Raw genomic sequence first — 19,739 nt, 5'->3', positions numbered from 1 at the left:
CAGGTCTAAAAACTGGTGACCATGTTCATGTCAAATTTGATGGAGAGAAAGGGTAGACAACTCCAGCTCTCATGAAGAAAAAGAATTCAGCAACCAGATTATATGTGATCAAGACCGATAGTGAAGAGTTCAGCAGAAACTGTCAACATCTACAGTTTGTTCCTATGAAAGAACAATCCACAGAACAAACTCTACAGATGGCAGGTGCCGAACAAGAAGAGGACAACTCAGGGATTCCAAACTGGCCTTGGTCAGTTGCTGCAACTAATGGACAGCCAGATGACCAAGTTGTTACGCATTCGGATCATGTAATTAAATAACCAGTATGATTCAGACTGATACATACTGAACTTCAAAGACAGCATAATACTGTAAATGGTAGGAATGTAGAATTTAAAGGGTGAGATATAATGGAATGCTAAACTGTATTATACTGTACAGCCATTAGGTGGCAATGTGTATACAATACCTTATTTAAACGAACCTCAGTCAGAGCTGGTAGAACAGTAAAGGATTTAACAATGAATACATCTAGTGTATATAAGTAAGCTCTGTAGCCAGTCCATTTCTGATACAGGAACATGATACCTAAGCTTGAGCCTTTCTGTGTTCAAGATAATCCCCATTTACTTCCTGTTTAATACAGTTACTGTGCACTGCCTCCACTCACAGGCACTGCTCCCACAGCTGAGCCTCCACCGAGGTGAGCACTGCCTGGATCTGGCACCCCAACCCCCTGCCCCGAGCCCCCTCCTGCACCCAGACTCCCTCCCAGAACCCACACCCTGTACCCACTCCTGCACCCCAACCTCCAGCCCACACCCCCTCTGCACTTCGAACCCCTTGTGGCTGTTCCTCCACCTAGGAGCAGCAGGGACACATCACCACTTGCAGGGAGCCTTGCAAACCCAGGTAGGGAGCCTGCCAGCCCTGCGCCAACTGGAGTATAAACCAGACTTCCTATGAAAATCAGAAATGGCAGTTTATAGAGCTTGCTGGTTGGTAAAGTGCCGGATAAAACAGCTTTTACTGTAGTCTAAAAATGTGAAGTAACACTCATGTTATTGTTCATAATGGCCCTGATCTGTAGCAACCTGAAAAATTTTACTCAAGGAATCAGAGTTTAGCACTGGTAATTTTCTCCATTTTAAAATCATTGTCAGCATCAACAATTAGTTACTTCAATCGATTTTAATATAAATGGATAAAGTAGAAGGTATAACGTGATAGCTGTTGTATGACTAACACGTATATTATCATACTCAGACTTTGACCCAGAGAAGCATCTTTCTTCAAGTGCATATGATTGACTAGCACTGGAAAATTCAGCTCTAATTTAAGTTTTTCCTGTATTCATGGATTTGAACTCTCTCCAAAAATCAGATCACAGAAAATAATTTTTAGATAGGCAGACTTAACTATGCCAGCCACTTCTTCCATGGCCACTGCTCAGCAACAGACAAGTAGCAAAAAGTCCCCAGCAGAGGGCCACATGGCAGTGCAAAAAATTAACTGAGGTGAATATGCAGCTTGCCTTTGTTTTTTTTTGTTGTGTGTTTATTTTCACACAATTCTACTGTAATGTTTCATTTTTTTGTGCCAACAGATACATTATATACACCTAAAGAATTCAGTTATTTGGCACAAAAGTATCTTTTTTATTACCAGAAAAAGGTAGAATGGCCTCTGCCTTTATCACCTTTTCAAGGACAAATACGGCAAATCTATATCAAGTTTTTATTCCATTTTGATATGGCGATATATAGTTGAGATGGTGATTTAATAGTTTGCTTTTTTCACACTGATATGAGTCAGAAACAACAAGGTGGATCTGGACAGTCCTGAAGTCAAATTGATTGCATCTATTTTTTTTTTCTGTAGAGGCTTTAGTGCTTAGTGCCTTTAGCAACTGGTTTGTTTTTTGTTATTAGGAAGATGGAGAACCCCCACTGGGGCTTTGTTGTTGTTGTCGTTGTTGAACTTAAAAAGAGTCTACTAAAGAGTCAGCATTTTCGTTTCATGCTTTTAATAAACAGGGCACATTCCCAACCTGGTTTTGGTTAACACCATTAAAAGATACAGCTTTGAATTCCCATGTAACAGATCTTAATAAGTAATGGTGATTCAGTCTTTAAATAGTTGCATAGGCAAGAAGTCTGATGTCTTTTATTCAAGACTGCTTGAGACTGTGATAATAATGGAAAAGGTAGGGCTGACTGACTGACACAGGGCTATTCTAATTTAAAATACATAACACTGCAAATCATTAAGAAATCCGATTGATGACCTGGAACCAAGCACAGATTATGGAAAGTCAGTCAGACTGTGAGGTTTTCCTATAGACACTGACACTATGTCTACACTACCACTTATGTCAGTATAACTTATGTAGCTCAGGGGTGTGAATAAGCTACCGCCTGTGCGACATAAGTTACACTGACATAAGCACTGGTGTGGACAGTGCTATGTTGCTGGAAGAACTGCTGCTGCTGACCTAGCTGCTGCCGCTCCTGGGGTGGATTCATTAAATTGACAGGAGAGATCTCTTCCATTGGTTTAGGGCTTGTCTACACTGGCAATTAACAACGCTACAACTTTCTCACTTAGGGGTGTGAAAAAACACACCCGAATGCAGCAAGTTGCAGCGCTGTAAAGTGACAGTGTTAACAGTGCCCCAGAGCTGGGAGCTACAGCCCTTGTTGAGGTGGTTTAGCGCTTTAGCTTTGCCAGTGTAGACTGGTCCTTATAGCAGGTTACACTAGAGAGCTTATAGCTGCATCGATGCTGCACTGCTGTTAGCTCTGTAGTGTAGCCATAACCTTAGGCAGAAGAAACTAAGATTTGTTTCAAAAAATGAATTATTATACATTCCAGAAGAATCAATGTTGTGTCCTCCCCATTAACACTCCTTCCATCCTGGGTGTCACAAAGGCCAATCAGACATCTTGTATAATTTTGGCATGAGAAAGACCAATTAAAAATCGTGCATCGATTTGATTTTAGTTTTTTTGAAGGTTTTTTTTTTTCCAGGAATTGTATTTTATCTTTATTTCAAATACATTCATTGTATAATTTGGTAAAGTGAAATAGAAAGATATGGAGTTAGAATTCAGTGTACTATGTCCTGCAGCCAGTGTGATGATTAGCGGTGGACTCTAGAGACGTAATTCTGCCTCTCACTAATACAAAAGGGCTTCTAGGTTAAGAAGAATGTGGAATGTATTAAAATAGTAAGAAAAATGGTTTCAGAGAATTGACATATCAAGGGACATTTAAAGGTAAGCTGTCAGAATGTTGAGTAAATCATTAAAAAAACTATTCCCTCTGTTACTTTTAACATTTTAGCTTATTAAAAGTGATTTTTTTAAATGTTACCTTTTACCACTTATGCATACTTTTGGTTGGAAGAACTGCTTAGGGCCTGTCAAGGTTTTTTTCCCCCCACTTTGAACTTTAGAATACAAGAAGTGGGGACTTGCATGAACACTTCTAAGCTTAATTATCAGCTTAGGTCTGGTACGCTGTCACCAGCCAGAATTTAGTGTCTGGCACACTTTCTGTTCCCCCAAAACCTTCCCTGGGGAACCCAGACCCAAACCCCTTGGGTCTTAAAACAAGGAGAAATTAACCATCCCCCTCCTTTTCCCCCCAGACTTTCCCCTCCCTGGGTTGCCTTGAGAGGCTTCACACAGAGCCAAACTCCTTGGATCTTAAAACAAAGAGGAATTAACCATCCCCCTCCTTTTCTCCCCCCGACTTTCCCCTCCCTGGGTTGCCTTGAGAGGCTTCACACAGAGCCAAACTCCTTGGATCTTAAAACAAAGAGGAATTAACCATCCCCCTCCTTTTCCCCCCTGACTTTCCCCTCCCTAGGTTGCCTTGAGAGGCTTCACACCAATCCAAACTCCTTGGATCTTAAAACAAGGATAAATCAATCAGGTTCTTAAAAAGAAAGCTTTTAATTAAAGAAAGAAAAAGTAAAAATTATCTCTGTAAAATCAGGATGGAAAATGCTTTACAGGGTACTCAGATTCATATAGACTGGAGGGACACCCCCCTCAGCCTTAGATTCAAAGTTACAGCAAACAGAGGTAAAAATCCTTCCAGCAAAAAGACACATTTAGAAGTTAAGAAAACAAACATAAGACTAATCCACCTTGCCTTGCTATTACTTACAATTTTAAAACATGAAAGACTGATTCAGAAGGATTGGGAAAACCTGGAATGATGTCCCCAGAGCGAACAACGAACCAAACAAAAAGCACAAACAAAGACTTCCCTCCCCCAAGATTTGAAAGTATCTTGTCCCCCTATTGGTCCTCTGGTCAGGTGTCAGCCAGGTTTACTGAGTTTCTTAACCCTTTACAGGTAAAAGAGACATTAACCCATAACCATCTGTTTATGACATGGCCTAAGCAATAGGTCTGAAATACCTACATATAAAGGGGGCACCCACGGGGCTGTAGAGATCTTCCTTATATAACAAAATATTCTTAATCACATTAAATTTGTGCATTTTACACCTGTAACTCTATTGTTCCTGTCATCTACAACATAATTAGAAATACTTCTACCAAGTACCAAATGAATGTACTTTGGAAGTGCTCTTTTCAGGTCAGCAAACAATGCTGCAGTGGTCCAGCACCGTGAGAGTAAATTCAAGGAAAACAAACAAACAAACAAACAAAAACATTGTCTCAGATGCTTCTCTTACTGTGAAATGGGGAAGTTTATTAACCTAGCAATCTATTCACCAGAGCTGTTCAGATCAGATTATGTTTGCATTCTGAGAAACAAAAGCTACAGATAAGGAAACCAATTTTCCCTTTGTTACTCATAGCACAAGGTTAGGTTTTTGTTTTTTTTTCCTGTTTGTACTTTTCTTTGGACCTGGGCCTATCAGTCCTACAAGATCTAGCTAGATGAGGCATTGTACAGTTTTTGGCAGGAGAGAACAAGGCACACGTCTGAACTGAAATTATAGCCCGAATTAATTAATTCATTAGCCTGAATTCATTAATTAAATTCTGTTTTATGTGTATTCATATACACATTACAGCTGAAAAAGCAGTGGATGGATTATATCAAAGAAGATTGTCATAAGGTAGATCTTGGTGCTGCCTCAGACAGAAAAAGATGGCAGATACTCGCATGACAGCCTGACCCCATATGATGGGATTAGGAGAAGACAAAGGAGATATTCATGAATAAAAATTCTGAAAAAAAAAATCTATTCACTTTTCTCTTAAAGTGTACAGATCATTCTAACAGCTGGAATTGAAGGTAATTTAGTTTGTACTTTTTTATTGATCATTTTATGCTTCATATTAACTTTTACTTCTTTCATCTGTCACTCCTCTCTTCATTCCTCCTGTTCTTTTTGTGGATACACACTAACACAGCTGCTACTCTGAAACCTGTCTTCATTTTATGTTTCTCTTGTTCCAAATAGAAGTGTAGAAAAGAGAAAATGCCAGGCTTATACCCTCTGAACTTGAATTCACTTGAATGCCAATTCAGCCACTAGAGAACTGGAAGTTGTATTAAAAATATTTCCATACAGTTAGTTTTACTAGAAATTACTTTATACATTTTAAGAAGCATTGTTTCTTATTTTCATCAAGTATGGTTTTGCCAGCTGAAAGCCCATGATAGCAGACACTGCAAGAGGGATCTAGTTATCTTTTACTTTACCAAGCCTGGACACAAATAGGAACTGTGCTCTTGCGTGCTGTATTGCTCTATGATTTAACTTGCACAAATGTATGGATATAACATAACTGAATGTTCTTTCAGTGGGATGGTTAACCTTTACATAGAAAATGACATCTCAATTTGCATTAAAATGTGTAATAAGCCCATTACAAGCAATTTAAAATAAGTGTTTCCCTATAAAATGTTTGAGTAGTACGTTAAATGACTCTGAAACACAAATTTGCTCTTCCCATATTTCCTTTCTATTGGTCAGATGTTTATTGTTTAAAGTGTCTAAATCACATTATAATGTGGTCTTGGAAACAGAATACAAGATTTAATAGGACTACATTGACTATAACAGGGTTCAAAAAAGAACTAGATAAATTCATGGAGGATAGGTCCATCCATGGCTATTAGGCGGGATGGGCAGGGATGGTGTCCCTAGCCTCTGTTTGCCAGAAGCTGGGAGTGGAAGACAGGGGATGGATCACTTGATGATTATCTGTTCTGTTCATTCCCTCTGAGGCACCTGGCATCGGCCACTGTCGGAAGACGGGATACTGGGCTAGATGGACCATGTAAACCTAAGGATAAGAGGTCTGATGATATATTATTTAATTACATGTTCATATTCTGTTTTTCCCACAGGACCTCTGTCTCGTTCTTTCCACAGGCTGGATATGCACTGCAGACAGATCAGGATTGTGTAGTGAAAGGAGGCTGTTCATAGAACCCCTGCCTCATTTGTTACACAAGTTGGAAGGTGTGTACCTTCTGTGGTTGCCAGGAAGCAGAGGGCCTAAGGCCACCCAAAGCTAAAAGCGCTCCCTACTCAACGAAGGGGGAAGGGCCACTGAACCCAGACCACAAATAAATAATGGAGACAACAAATAAAATAGAGAGGGACATGAGTGAATTTTAAAGATTAAAAATCAGGGAATCAGAAGGGGATGCTGAGCAGAGAACTCCCAACTGTGCCCACTCCTCCTTAAAGGCACTGACTAGAGCAGGGATCGGCAACCTCTCAGAAGTGCTGTGCCGAGTCTTCATTTATGCACTCTGATTTAAGGTTTCACGTGCCAGTAATACATTTTAATGTTTTTAGAAGGTCTATTTCTATAAGTCTATAATATATAACTAAACTATTGTTGTATGTAAAGTAAATAAGGTTTTAAAACTCTTTCATTTGCTAAACATCACCAGAAGTCCTAATTCTTCTTGTTCCACTAATCATTTATATATTTCAACACATTACATGTACAGTGATGTGCAAACTTTCTGTGGGATTCAGAAACTCTGTATATAATTTGTTTTCTTCAGTTTTGCCTTGTTTTGTAGATTGACTTGAAACATTTTATTATTAGAAAGCATTCATGTAGCACCCAGATATGCAATTAATAATAATAATCCCTAGTTTTTCCATCTGTAGGTCATCTCTAAGCATTATAATCCCCATTTTAACAGATGGGGAAACTGAGGATCAGGGAGTTGAAAGGACTTGCCTGAGGTCAGCCAGTGGCAAGCACAAATAGGGAGGCTGTAAAACAGCAAGAACATTTTAAATGAAAGTCCTCCCCAGAAAATTTTGAAAATTCAAGTGCAATTTCATGCATTTTAGAGCAAGATTATACTAATAATGCCAATTGATGGAGATAGCCTATCTCCTGAAACTGGAAGGGACCTTGGTCATCAAGTCCAGCCCCCTGTCTTCACTAGCAGGACCAAGTACTGATTTTGCCCCAGATCCTTAAGTGGCCCCCTCAAGCATTGAACTCACAACCCTGTGTTTAGCAGGCCAGTGCTCAAACTACTGAGCTATCTCTCCCCCACCCCCAAATTCAAACCAAAACAAGGAATACCTCAGGCAAGTAAACAATCCTAACATTTATTTGGATTTCTAAAATAAACTGTCAGTGAAGAATTAAGTCCTAATAACAGGACAAACCCTTTTGAAAATCACACTCTTAATTTTTTTTTATTAATTATTGTTACAATTGTTTTTGGACCTGTAAAAAGATTAGAAACATATCTACTTTTGCTGTCTGTTGTGTGCATTGGACAATATATACAGTAAGTTTCCCTTTCTCCCCTGTATGATGTAACATTTATTTCCCCCTGTTGATGGGGTCTTTCATACAGGAACAGAGGAAAGAAAAAGATGTTAAATATTTTTTAACTCCCCTCCCTACACACACTGGCAGTGAGATAAATCCATACAGAAAAGCTACCTAGATTTCAAAGTGATCACAGTCCTAGATCACTCTCTATCAAGTGCTTGATTTACAGAGACAAGGTGAGTGAGATAATGACCAACTTCTTGGGGAGAGAGACAAGCTTTTGAGCTGCACAGAGCTCTTAAAGTCTGCTCTGAAGAGCTCTGTGAAAGCTTGTCTGTTTCACCAACAGATATTGATCCACTAAAAGCTATCACCTCACCTGCCTTGTCTCTCTATTATCCTAGCACTGACATGGCTACAATTACATTGCAAACAAGTGCTTGATTTGTCAATCTTATCATTGCATTAAGTCATGGAAAGGGATATATGAGAGGACAGAACAGAGAGCCGCTTCGCAGATGGCTTTGGCCTCCTACAGATCCCGAGGTAATCTACCAGGTTGGGGAATGGGGCCCACTGGATGGGATGGTGATCTCCACAAAGGGATCCTCAAGAGTTCCTTCCCTGGGGCTCATTTGTTGCTCTTTCTCTGTGAGAGGGCTGAGCTGACTTTATAGTCAAAGTACTGTACAAATGAAATAACTACCCCCCTGCCACACCCTTACTTGCTCTTAATATGTACTGTACTAGGCGCCTTGAGAAATGTAGTGTTGTTCTGCTCTGATCTCACACGCTGTACATTTGAAATAGGTTGTTCTTTTTACAATTATGCTGCGATGAATGATTTAGAAAAAATATTGCAATAAGTACATTTCTTGTAAAAGGATATGAGAGATTTTTGAAACTAAAACCCCATGAAACATTCTTGTTGAGAAGTTTTTCTCCGTTTTTTAAATTGCCTGATAAAACAAGGTGAAAATAAGCAATAAAAACTGGCAAAAATGTAGAGCAGACCCATGAAATCCTAACCATAATTATCTTCAATGAATTGAAATCAAGGGGTTAAACAAGGCCAGTATGCCAAAGTAATTTGTGGATAGGGGTCTTAAGTAGGGCTGTCAAGCAATAAAAAAAATTAATCACGATTAATTGCACTGTTAAACAATAATAGAATACCATTTATTTAAATATTTTTGGATGTTTTCTACATTTTAAAATATACTGATTTCAGTTACAACACAGAATACAAAGTGTAGAATACTCACTTTATATTTTATTACAAATATTTGCACTGTAAAAAACAAAACAAATAGTATTTTTCAATTCCTCTATGGCAAGTACTGTAGTGCAATCTCTTGATCATGAAAGTTGAATTTACAAATGTAGAAATATGTAAAAAAAAACCTGCATTCAAAAATAAAACAATGTAAAATTTAGAGCCTACAAGTCCACTCATGGTTGAGTGCTGGAGCTATCTTTAGAAATCTCACACTGGTACTTTCTTTGCATTTTGTTAAATCTGCAGTGAAAGTGTTCTTAAAAAACCCCAGCATGTGCTGGGTCATCATCCGAGACTTTTATAACATGAAATATATGGTAGAAGGCAGGTAAAACAGAGCAGGAGACATACAATTGTCCCGCAAGGAATTAAGTCACAAATTTAATTAAAACATTATTTTTTAAATGAGCCTCATTAGCATGGAAGCATGTCCTCTGGAAAGATGGCTGAAGCATGTAGGGGCATAAGAATGTTTAGCATACCTAGCACATAAATACCTTGCAATGCCGGTTACAAAAGTGCCATGCATGCGCCTGCTCCACTTTCAGGTGACATTGTAAATAATAAGCCGGCAGTATTATCTCCCGTAAATGTAATAAACTTGTTTGTCTTAGAGATTGGCTGAACAAGAGGTAGGACTGAGTGGATTTGTAAGTTCTAAAGTTTTACATCGTTTTGGTTTTTAGTGCAGTTATGTAACCAAAATAAATCTACATTTGTAAGTTGCACTTTCACGAGAAAGAGATTGAACTACACTACTTGTATAAGGTGAATTGAAAAATACTATTTCTTTTGTTTATAATTTTTAAATATTTGTAATAAAAATAATATAAAGTGAGCACTGTACACTTTGTATTCTGTGTTGTAACTGAAATCAATTTATTTGAAAAGGGAGAAAAACATCCAAAATATTATAATAAATTTCACTTGGTATTCTATTGCTTAACATTGCGATTAAAACTGTGATTAATCATGATATTTTTTTTAATCACAATCAATTTTTTTGAGTTTATTGCATGAATTAACTGCTATTAATAAGCCAGAAAGCCAGAGTCTAAATAGAATGTAGTCCTATGTGGATAAATACTTCACAAACAATGTTGTTGAGATTGGAATAACTCAGCAGACACAACTGACCATTTCAGGCAGTAATGGTTAAGTATTATTTGGGTGAGAGACAGCTGTAGAATTAGGTGTATGACACGTGTAGCTACAAACCAAAGTTACTGGGTCAGACCAACAGAACTAAAAATTAAATATTTAGACTCATTTGGGAAGCTCAGATTATCCATTTAAATTGCATGTTGACTTTGACGTAAAACTGGCAGCATGCAGGGCATGCAGTTTTCCATTCACACTGCAGAAAGCATCAGAAGAAAGGAGAGGCAAGAATGGTTTGATGTGACAGAAAAGGTTGAAGGCCTCAGTCCCTTGGGATGGTCCCTGAGAAGTCAGTAGATATTAGAACTCTGGTAGATATGGGGATAGCACTGTTTATTCACAGCACAACCATTTTAAGGGCCAACTGTTGTCCCTGTTGTACAACCCAAGTAGGCAGACTGTCGACTAGAGAATCCTGTAGTTCTCCATGTGACAGAGCAGCAGCAGAATCATGTCCCCTACTGCAGCCTCAGGAGTGGATTATCCCGCAGTTGTCATAGGCTCACTCCATGGATGACAACGACTAAGCAGTGGTCCTCAAACTATTGTACTTGTGACCCCCTTTCACATAGCAAGCCTCTGAGTGTGATCCCTCTTATAAATTAAAAACACTTGTTTTTATATTTAACATCATTATAAACGCTGGAGGCAAAGCGGGGTTTGGGGTGGAGGCTGACAGCTCGCGAACTCCCATGTAATAACCTCGCGACCCCCTAAGGGGTCCCGACCCCCAGCTTGAGAACCCCTGGACTAAAAAATCCAAACTAAAAATGGATCCCCTGGCTCCCCTTCCAGTCATCCTGCATATTGAGTCACAGGGATTTCCCACGAAGCTCTCCTCAACATCCACCTGTCACGGGCTCTGAAAACCTACCCACTGTGTGGAAGGACCACATCACATGCACTGAAGTCAAAGCTCTCGGTGCTGGCTGGGAGTATAGGGTTATCAGACTTTACGCCTAACTAATTTAGATGTGAGGTAGTGATGTTAGAAATAGGTCTGAGATCAGAAACAAACTTTATTATACTAGAATTAAGATGAGAGCACATAACAGTAACTGTAGTATGTCTTGACGCTGTCCATTGCTCTAAAACAGTGATTCTCAAACTTTTTTTTCACAGACCACTTGAAAATTGCTGACGGTCTTGCCAGACCACTTAATGATCTTTCCAAATGTTGTTTGTACCATTAGTAACTATTGTAAAGCACTTTGGATAAAAGTGCTAGATAAAAACCTTAATAATTAAATTTTTTGTTCTACAAATAAAAGCACACAACTCATTTTAATAACAGTAGTCTTACCTTTCTAATGTGATCGATGTGCCCTCTGTCCCTCGCTGCAGCAGCCCCTGAGCGGGGGCTGGGAAGGAGGGAGGGGTCTCTCCCCGGTGGATGCAGCCATGGAACTGGGGAAAGTCGTCTTTTACTCTGGCCACCGCAGCCCTGCACATCCCAAATTTACCCCAACCCCTCTTCTCACCCCACTGCCTCCTCCCACCTACCCCTTATTCCCCTCAAGGCCACCACCTCACCTTACATGCACATCTCCAGGGTCCAGGCACCTAATTAGTGGAACTAAGCCTGCACGGCTTCATTAATTAGGCAGGTGGCCCTTCGTTCTCTTGTGTGCATCTGCCCAGGCGCGCACCTTAGAGGGAACTATCCGTGGACCTGAATGGAGCTCGTGGACCATAGCTTCAATGGTGAATTATCATGCAAAACAGATTTCTGATCTCAGTTCTGAACCCCATAGCTCCCCACCCCTCAAACTCCTGAATGGAATGAAGTAAATCGTACAGATGGTGTCTTTTGTCTACCGAGTCCTTTGAGTGAAAACTGTTAAAGCACAGAAAACAATGAGGAGCATTGCAGTATATAACCAAAGAAGGACTTAAAATGATTTTTTCCTCTCTGAAAAGTTAATTTAAAAATAGCATTGTAGGAGTCTAATGTAGGAGTCTCATGTTTAACATCTCTCAATGATCCCTGTATCATCATTTAAAAATATGCTTTTTCTAGCTACTGTTACCTGCACATTCAACATTAGAGTCAAACTGCATTCCTCTGGCTCACATATCATCAGCAGTAGTAAATATTTTGCAAGCCTAATACTGCCCTCATCTGTACAAACCCATCGTTTTCCATTACACCACAGGAATCCCATAAGCCTGCTGTGGTATTTCACAGGTGTAACTGATGGCCGCTTTTGGCTTTCAGAGATGACTAACAATTTTATTGATGTAGTATGAACAAGGCTACGTTTTAGTCACTGGTATTTTTAGTAAAAGTCATGGACAGGTCACGGGCAGTAAACAAAAATTCACAGCCTGTGACCAGTGTTCCCTCTAATTTTGTACATCCATGTGCAGAATGAATTTTGTTAGGTGCACCAATATGGAGGTGATGTGCAGCATATCACCTTCACATTGGTGCACATAACAAAATTCATGTGGTGGGAGAGGGGCCAAGGGGTTCGGAGTGTGGGAGGGGGCTCAGGGCTGGGGCAGACGGTTGAGGTGTGGAAGGGGGGGCAGGCTATGGCTGGGGGTGTGGACTCTGGGGTGGGGCTGGGGATGAGGGGTTCTGGCTTTGGGACAGGGTTCAGGGATGGGGTTCAGGGGGAGGAGGGCTCTGGCTGGGGGTACAGGCTCTGGGGTGGGGCTCAAAGGTTCGAGGTGCAGGAGGGGGCTCAGAACTGGGGCAGAGGGTTGTATGCAGGGGGTGAGGGCTCCAGCTGGGGTGCGGGCTCTGGGGATGAGAGGTTTGGAGTGCAGGAGGGGGCTCAGGGCTGGGGCAGAGGATTGGGTGCAGGGGTGAGGGCTCTGGCTAGAGGTGAAGGCTCTTGGGTGGGGCCATGGATGATGGGTTTGGGGACTGGGAGGGGGCTCAGGACTGGGGCAGAAGGTTGGGGTGGGGCCAGGGATGAGGGGTTTGGGCTGAAGGCTGCCCAGGGCTGCAGTGGGGAGAGAGGACTCCCCCCAGCCCTCTCTCGCTGCAGCAGCTTGGGGATGGTGGAGAGGCACCTCTCTCTGCCACAGCCTTGAGCCTCTGTGTGGGACTTAACAGGCAGCTGCATGGCTGCACAACTTAGAGGGAACTTAGCCGGTGACCCGTCCGTCCATGACTTGCAGCACTCCCAAAATTTAATCAAGTACTTGGGGGGTGGGGGTGCACTGCGGGTGCTCAGGGGAGCCTAGGGGGTGCTGCAGGGGCACAGGACCACAGGTGCTTGGGGGGGGAATGCGGCCCAGGGGAGTGCCACAAGTGCTCTGGCGGTTTGTGGCCTGGGGGCTGAATGGGTGCTCTGGGGGTGTGTGGCCAGAGGGGGGCCGCAGGTGCATGGGGGGTCCCCACAGGTACTCAGGTGGGGCGGTGCAGGGGGCACTGCGAGTGTTCGGGGAGGCAGTCCAGGAGGCACCACGGGTGCTCGGGCGGGAGCAGCCTGGGACCCCCATTGGTGCTGGTGAGGTGAGGTTTGGCAGGGCTGGCAGGCTCCCTACCTGGCTTCTCAGAAGTGGTGACAGGTCCCTCCTTAAGCTCCTAGGGAAGTGCCACCAGATTAATTATTAACGCAGCTCACCCTGGTTATTTCAGACAGAAAAGCTGCTGTCCCATTATTAGTTCCTGTAGACTGCTATTTCCACTGTGTAGAAGTAGCAGGTTAAATCAGGACCTATAGCATCATCATTAAATGGCTCTGATGGGTTTTTCAGTTGCCAAGGGCGTCCAAACCCTATTATCACTGACAGAGGATCTCAAAGTTTTGTTTAGAGAACACTTGGAGGAAAATAGAATTGTCCATTAAAAAATATGGTAACTGTCTCTTTCCCTGCCTCCATTCAGCCAAGTCAAAGAAGTGCACAAAATATTTTTTAGGGATTTCAAAGCTGTCACAGTGGCTTATTAATTAACTTTCTTTTGTCCAAAAATCAGCACTTGTTACTTGCTGAGCTTCATATGGGAAGTTATAAACTATGGATAATATCATTGCTACATTCTTAGCAGAAAACTCTTTGGGGTTGAGTCCATCATTTTGTTCTGTGTTTGTACCTTGCACAATGGGGATCTGGTTGATGACTGGGCTGACTACCTGCTATGACAGTACAAAGAGTAACGATAATTAACAATACTGGTAATGAAAATTAAACCTGCATAGCCAAATTCATGCTTGGTGTAAATCCATTAACTCGAATAATCTGATTTCAATAGAGCTACAACTGAGATGAATTTAGGACAAAACGTTCAAAAGTGCCTAAGTGACTTAGGAACCTAAGTGCCATTTTTTTCAAAAGCGATGTAGGCACTGGTCTACAAGGAGAGGGGCATCGATCTAAGATATGCAACTTCAGCTATGAGAATAGCGTAACTGAATTCGACGTAACTTAGATCAAATTAAAATGACTTACTTTGCTTCCGCCTCTCGCCGAGCTGGAGTTCAGCAGTCAACAGGAGAGCAATCGGGTATCGATTTATCGCGTCTACACTACACGTGATAAATCGATCCCTGATAGATCGATCGCTACCCATTGAATACCCTATGAAGCAAAAACTGCATTGTAAGTCAATTGGGATTCAGCTTCTAAGCATTTAAGTAGCTTTTGAAAATGGGACATAGGCATCTCTGAAAATGTTATCCTTCACTCTAGACTTGACATAGGTGTCTAAGCAGTGGAAGAATGTGTCTCAAGTAAAATAATTCACTTCATCTTTTCAGTGCAATATGCTTAAACATCACTGCTGAGGGAGATGAAGATCTATCTTGACAATTTTAATGCTGCTCACAGTGAAATAGCAGCTATAAAACCGAATGGCAGCAGTGAAGCTTACCATAGTCTTTTTAATTTCACTTTGTTGCTGTTTGACAAAGCTATAAACTGAAGCACAGTCTCTGGAGTTGTCTGTGTGCAGACTCACGAAGACAACACTGCTTGCTTGTCTTCACGCTCGGTAGGTTATTCTTTGTAATCACACTTCCTTTTTTTTAGCAAATGGTTCGATTCTGAGGTCTTAGGTCCCCTCACTCAACAAAGAAAGCCTCAGCTTTGCTACAGCTGAGTAGGCAAGTGCAGTTTTCAAATCAAGACCTTTATGGTTGTTTTTATTACATCAACCCCTACATGCGAGATTATGAAAAACATGGGCCATAATACCTACACGAGGTACAAGTTAGGGGGAATATTTTCACAAGAGTTTAGGGATTTAACGCATTCACTAGGGCTGGGTTGCCTAAAGCTCAGAGGCACTTTAAAAAAATCTCCCCTTTAAAGCCTAAGAGTTGCTGAAACTCTGAATTCTTTTACCTTGCCTGGGTTGCAACTTTAATGCTACTGTATATTTTACAGAAAAGTTCTGATTAGAGAAGCTGTCACAAAATGCTCTTTCCAACACCAGTAAAAGAACCTGTTTGAGAGTTTGTTTGTTTTTTTGGCAAAAAGGTTATTTTTTTCCAAAAGATTAATTTTATTTTGAAGGTGTTTACATGTATACATCTAGAATCATCTGACATGAACTGTAAAATACATTAACAAAATAAACATGATTCATTTATTTATGATAAAATTGTACAAGAATTGTAACTTCCTAATGGTTTTCCTTTGGTTTCTGTTCACCAATGAAAGGATTTTAGACCTGGCCATTAGGTTCTTCTATCTTCAATTAAATCAATGCATTTCTTGCAGTTCTTTCATCACAAAGAAAAAAATAACCCCATTCTACCTTCTATGCCCTCCACCCTTCTTCCCTACCTTCCACACAGTTATCATTTGGTCCCAAAATGCAACATTCTACCATGTATATCAGATACTATCATTTTCTCTATTTACAATATAGAAGCATTTCCTAGAAAAGAAGCATCAGGTAACCAGGCAATATGAACAAAAGAGTTATTTATTACATATATATTCTCTAGTAAGTCATAATAGTCTTTTGGATTTTAAATGTCTTTTTGCTATTTCCAATGCTTAAAAATTATAATTTTAAAACATTAAATACTGTGTTATATACATTATGATTCCATTTCTTATTTCTAAATGTGGATGTAATGTTCTCCAAATGGAAATTCGGAGGGAACAGGAAACAATTCCTCTGACATCACAGGCTTTAAAATCTCACATCACACACCTGTAGATTTGACTATATGAAAAATAGCCAAACGTCAATATGCTCTTGTGGGAATATTTGTTTTTTGTTTTTCTTTTTTTGTCATTTTATTTAAAATATAAACAGAAGGATAGATCTGGCCAGTACTTTGTCAATGTTCGGTAGTAGAACTATTTTTTTTTATTCTCTCACTTATTTTTTATAAAATAACAAAATATACAGATAGAAGGAGCTGAGTTTGTTATATTAGTTCATACACATACAGTAAACAAAAGGTTTTATGTATGGCTTCGCAAAGGTAGATTATGAAGTGACGTTTGTATTTTATTTGTTTAAAAGCATTTTAAGAGAACGTGTTAGTGTGCTTACAATAGCGGCCATGGTAGTCGAATGTCGAGCCAAGAGTTTAATGCTAGGATCATCGGAGGTCTTGTCTGACACTGCTTCTGCAGCTTTCAGAAGACAAATGTAGTTTATTACGACCTCATCTATTTTAGCTATAATTTCCTGCTGCTGTGTTTCAGAGTTCATGACTTTCACTAAACGCATGCAGGCTTCTGTTAAGCAACAGAGCACTTGAAAGCTGGAAGTCATAGCTAGAAGCATTTCCTCGGGGCTTTTATCAGCCATGGCCATTTTCCTGCAGGCACTTCCCAACTGTCTCGATCCTATGGATAACAGTTGTTTGTACTGAGAAAGTTTAAGGTCATATGTTTCCGGATGTAAATCTTCCCTCTTCCCCACACTTGCTCGGACCATAGAGAGCAGCTCATTGGCATCTTTTTGTGCTGCACGAAATCCATCAGGCATTGCATAAGTTTTCTCTTTCATCACATTTATTCTTGTGATTTGTGCATCAAAGGCCATGTCACTGAGATTCGTATCAGTTTGGCCACCTTGGTCTTCAGCATTGCTCTTGTCAGGTGTACTATTTAGTATCTGTTTGGGGGGCTCAATAGCTTTCTTCTCCTTTTCAATGGAAAAAGACTGACTGGCTGGTTCTGGTAATCCACACGGTATCTGTGGTTCATAGAGGCATGAGAGGTGGTTGTTGTCTCCATCATCTTCATCATCCTCATTGTCATTTCCTCTGTTTAGGAAACAATAGCTAAACGGGCCCCGGCATCTCCAGTTGCTGGCATCTGACTTTCGTAAGGGCAATATTCTGTACTGTTTGGAGTCCTTCCGCATGGAGCTGGTGACCGAAGACCTTTTATTGTCTTTGATGTCAGTGCTAACATTCACAGAACTTTGAGAATAGCTTTTGGATAACTTTTTGCCCAGAGGGAGTTCCACTCTTTTTTCTGCCTTGGAATCATCTCTTGCAGCAATGTCTAGACATTTCAGACCGAATGCAGCCTTCTTCTTCTCAAGAAGCATCTCAATGCCTGTGGATCCTGCAATGACACTGCTGCTGCGTCTCAATACCTTCCTGCTGTGTGGCATTCTGAGGCTTCCTCCCATTGTGTCATATGGCCATAAACTAACTGCTGCCCCGCATCCCTGTTTTACTTTAGGAATGTCACAAGAGTCTTGATTTTGACTCGGCACCTTTGATTCTGAGCGAATGTTGGATGACAGCATGATGGAGTCAGTTAGAGGCTGTTTAGGAAAAGCTGAAGGCATGCCCCCTCGTCTTCCCTTTCCAGGCTCGGTGAAAGCTACACTAGGGGTAGTAGAAGAACAGAGAGAATAATTAAGCATCACACTGATAATATTCATAGACTGAATTTCTAAGTATCTTTTATGGACTTTTTAAAAAAAATGACCTGTCCTAATAGATTCACAATATTTTTCCAGGACCCCCATTTCAGTTAGTACCATGCATGTATAGTAATGTGTCTTTCAGAAAATAGTCAGATGTCTTCATGTTTCTCTAAACATGAAATTAAAAAATAAATCTATCAACATATTCTCATTTATGAATAACTGACTACTCCCTCTATTACCACACTCTGACTTACAATGTGAGGCAGCAGAAAATTGTTCCACAGAACTTTCATGAACATCACTCCTCTGCTAATAGGAATGGAAGTTCCCCATTTAGTATTTAAAGGGATATTGACATAAAAATCCCTTATGTTACTAAAATGGAAAGAATTTTGAAAATTCCATTTATTTTTATTCTGTTTCGCAATATGCATTTTTTAGGCAGTGAAAAGAAACTGTTTCACTTTTGCTTCTTGTCAGCTTCATTTTTTGGTTCTCATAAACTTACACAATGCTTCTGTGTTTCAGTTGCAACCAGAATGTTTAAACCCCCAACAAAATATTGTTTTCAATTAAATTAAAAACAAACAAAACCCCCCAAACCAAAATTTTATAAAATCTCTTAAAATTAGTGTCATAAACAGATAGCTAAGGGTTAATGTTCTTTTACCTGTAAAGGGGTAACATCAGTAACCTGAAACACCTGACCAGAGGACCAATCAGGAAACAAGACTTTTTCAAATCTGGGTGGAGGCAAGTTTGTGTGTGAGTTCTTTGTTCTTTGTCTTGTGTCTGTGCCCTCTCGGCTATGAGAGTGATTTTTCTATCTCCTGGCTTTCTAATCTTCTGTTTCCAAGTTGTAAGTACAAAGATAGTAAGACAATAAGGTTTATATTGTTTTCTTTTGTATTTACATGTGTGTTGTTGCTGGAATGTTTAAATTATATTCTTTTTGGATAAGGCTGTTTATTCATTTTTTTCTTTTAAGCAAATGACCCTGTATTTGTCACTTTAATACAGAGAGACCATTTTTATGTCCTTTTCTTTCTTTTTATATGAAGCTTTCTTTTTAAAACCTGTTGGAGTTTTTCTTTAGTGGGGACTCCAGGGAATTGAGTCTGCAGCTCACCAGGGAATTGGTAGGAGGAAGAAGTCAGGGGGAAAATCTCTTTGTGTTAGATTTACTAAGCCTGACTTTGCATACCCTCTGGGTGAGGGGGGAAGAGAGATTAGCTCTCGGTACTTCTGTTTTCCAGGACTGGAAACAGGGAGGGTGGAGTCCCTCTGTTTAGATTCACGGAGCTTGCTTCTGTATATCTCTCCAGGAACCCAGGGAGAGAACACCTGGAGGGGAGGACGGGGAAGGGAAATGGTTTATTCCCCTTTGTTGTGAGACTCAAGGAATCTGAGTCTGGGGGTCCCCCAGGGAAGGTTTTGGGGAGACCACAGTGCGCCAGGCACTGTATAGATTCCTGGCTGTTGGCAGCTTTACCAGGTCCAAGCTGGTAACTAAACTTGGAGGTTTTCATGCTAACACCCATATTTTGGACGCTAAGGTCCAGATCTGGGAAAAATGTTATGACAATTAGGTCTTAAATTATGTGATTAGGATACTGCACCTAAGCTATCCCTACAGGAAACTTATGCAATGGGTTTTTAAATTAAAAGGATGCATAGTTAATCCCATTTCTTTCTCTTCTTTACAGTTAGTGCTCTAAGGCTTTCCTGGCCTATC

The 19,739-nt window shown here is 40.5% G+C and overlaps 1 protein-coding gene and 1 long non-coding RNA gene across 8 annotated transcripts in view; one reads left to right on the top strand and one right to left on the bottom strand.

The window, feature by feature from the left end:
- Positions 1 to 19,739, top strand: part of LOC115656326 — a 73,547-nt gene that overhangs the window by 30,798 nt on the left and 23,010 nt on the right. The gene's annotated exons all lie outside the window — the stretch shown is intronic.
- The window catches only part of FRMPD4 (FERM and PDZ domain containing 4), a 466,579-nt gene continuing 462,905 nt past the window's right edge, over positions 16,066 to 19,739 (bottom strand). For 6 of the 7 annotated variants that reach the window (XM_030572808.1, XM_030572828.1, XM_030572837.1 and 3 more), the window contains one exon: positions 16,066 to 17,955. In XM_030572808.1, coding sequence (XP_030428668.1) covers positions 16,619 to 17,955 — 1,337 coding nt within the window. In that variant the 3' untranslated portion in view covers positions 16,066 to 16,618. Of the gene's footprint in view, positions 17,961 to 19,739 lie in introns of all 7 variants that reach the window. The other variant, XM_030572864.1, reaches the window with a different exon arrangement.

The sequence above is a fragment of the Gopherus evgoodei genome, chromosome 1, assembly GCF_007399415.2.
Source record: "Gopherus evgoodei ecotype Sinaloan lineage chromosome 1, rGopEvg1_v1.p, whole genome shotgun sequence".
In the NCBI taxonomy this organism is placed as follows: Eukaryota; Metazoa; Chordata; order Testudines; family Testudinidae; genus Gopherus; species Gopherus evgoodei.
This window is presented reverse-complemented; position numbering and strand designations above follow the sequence as displayed.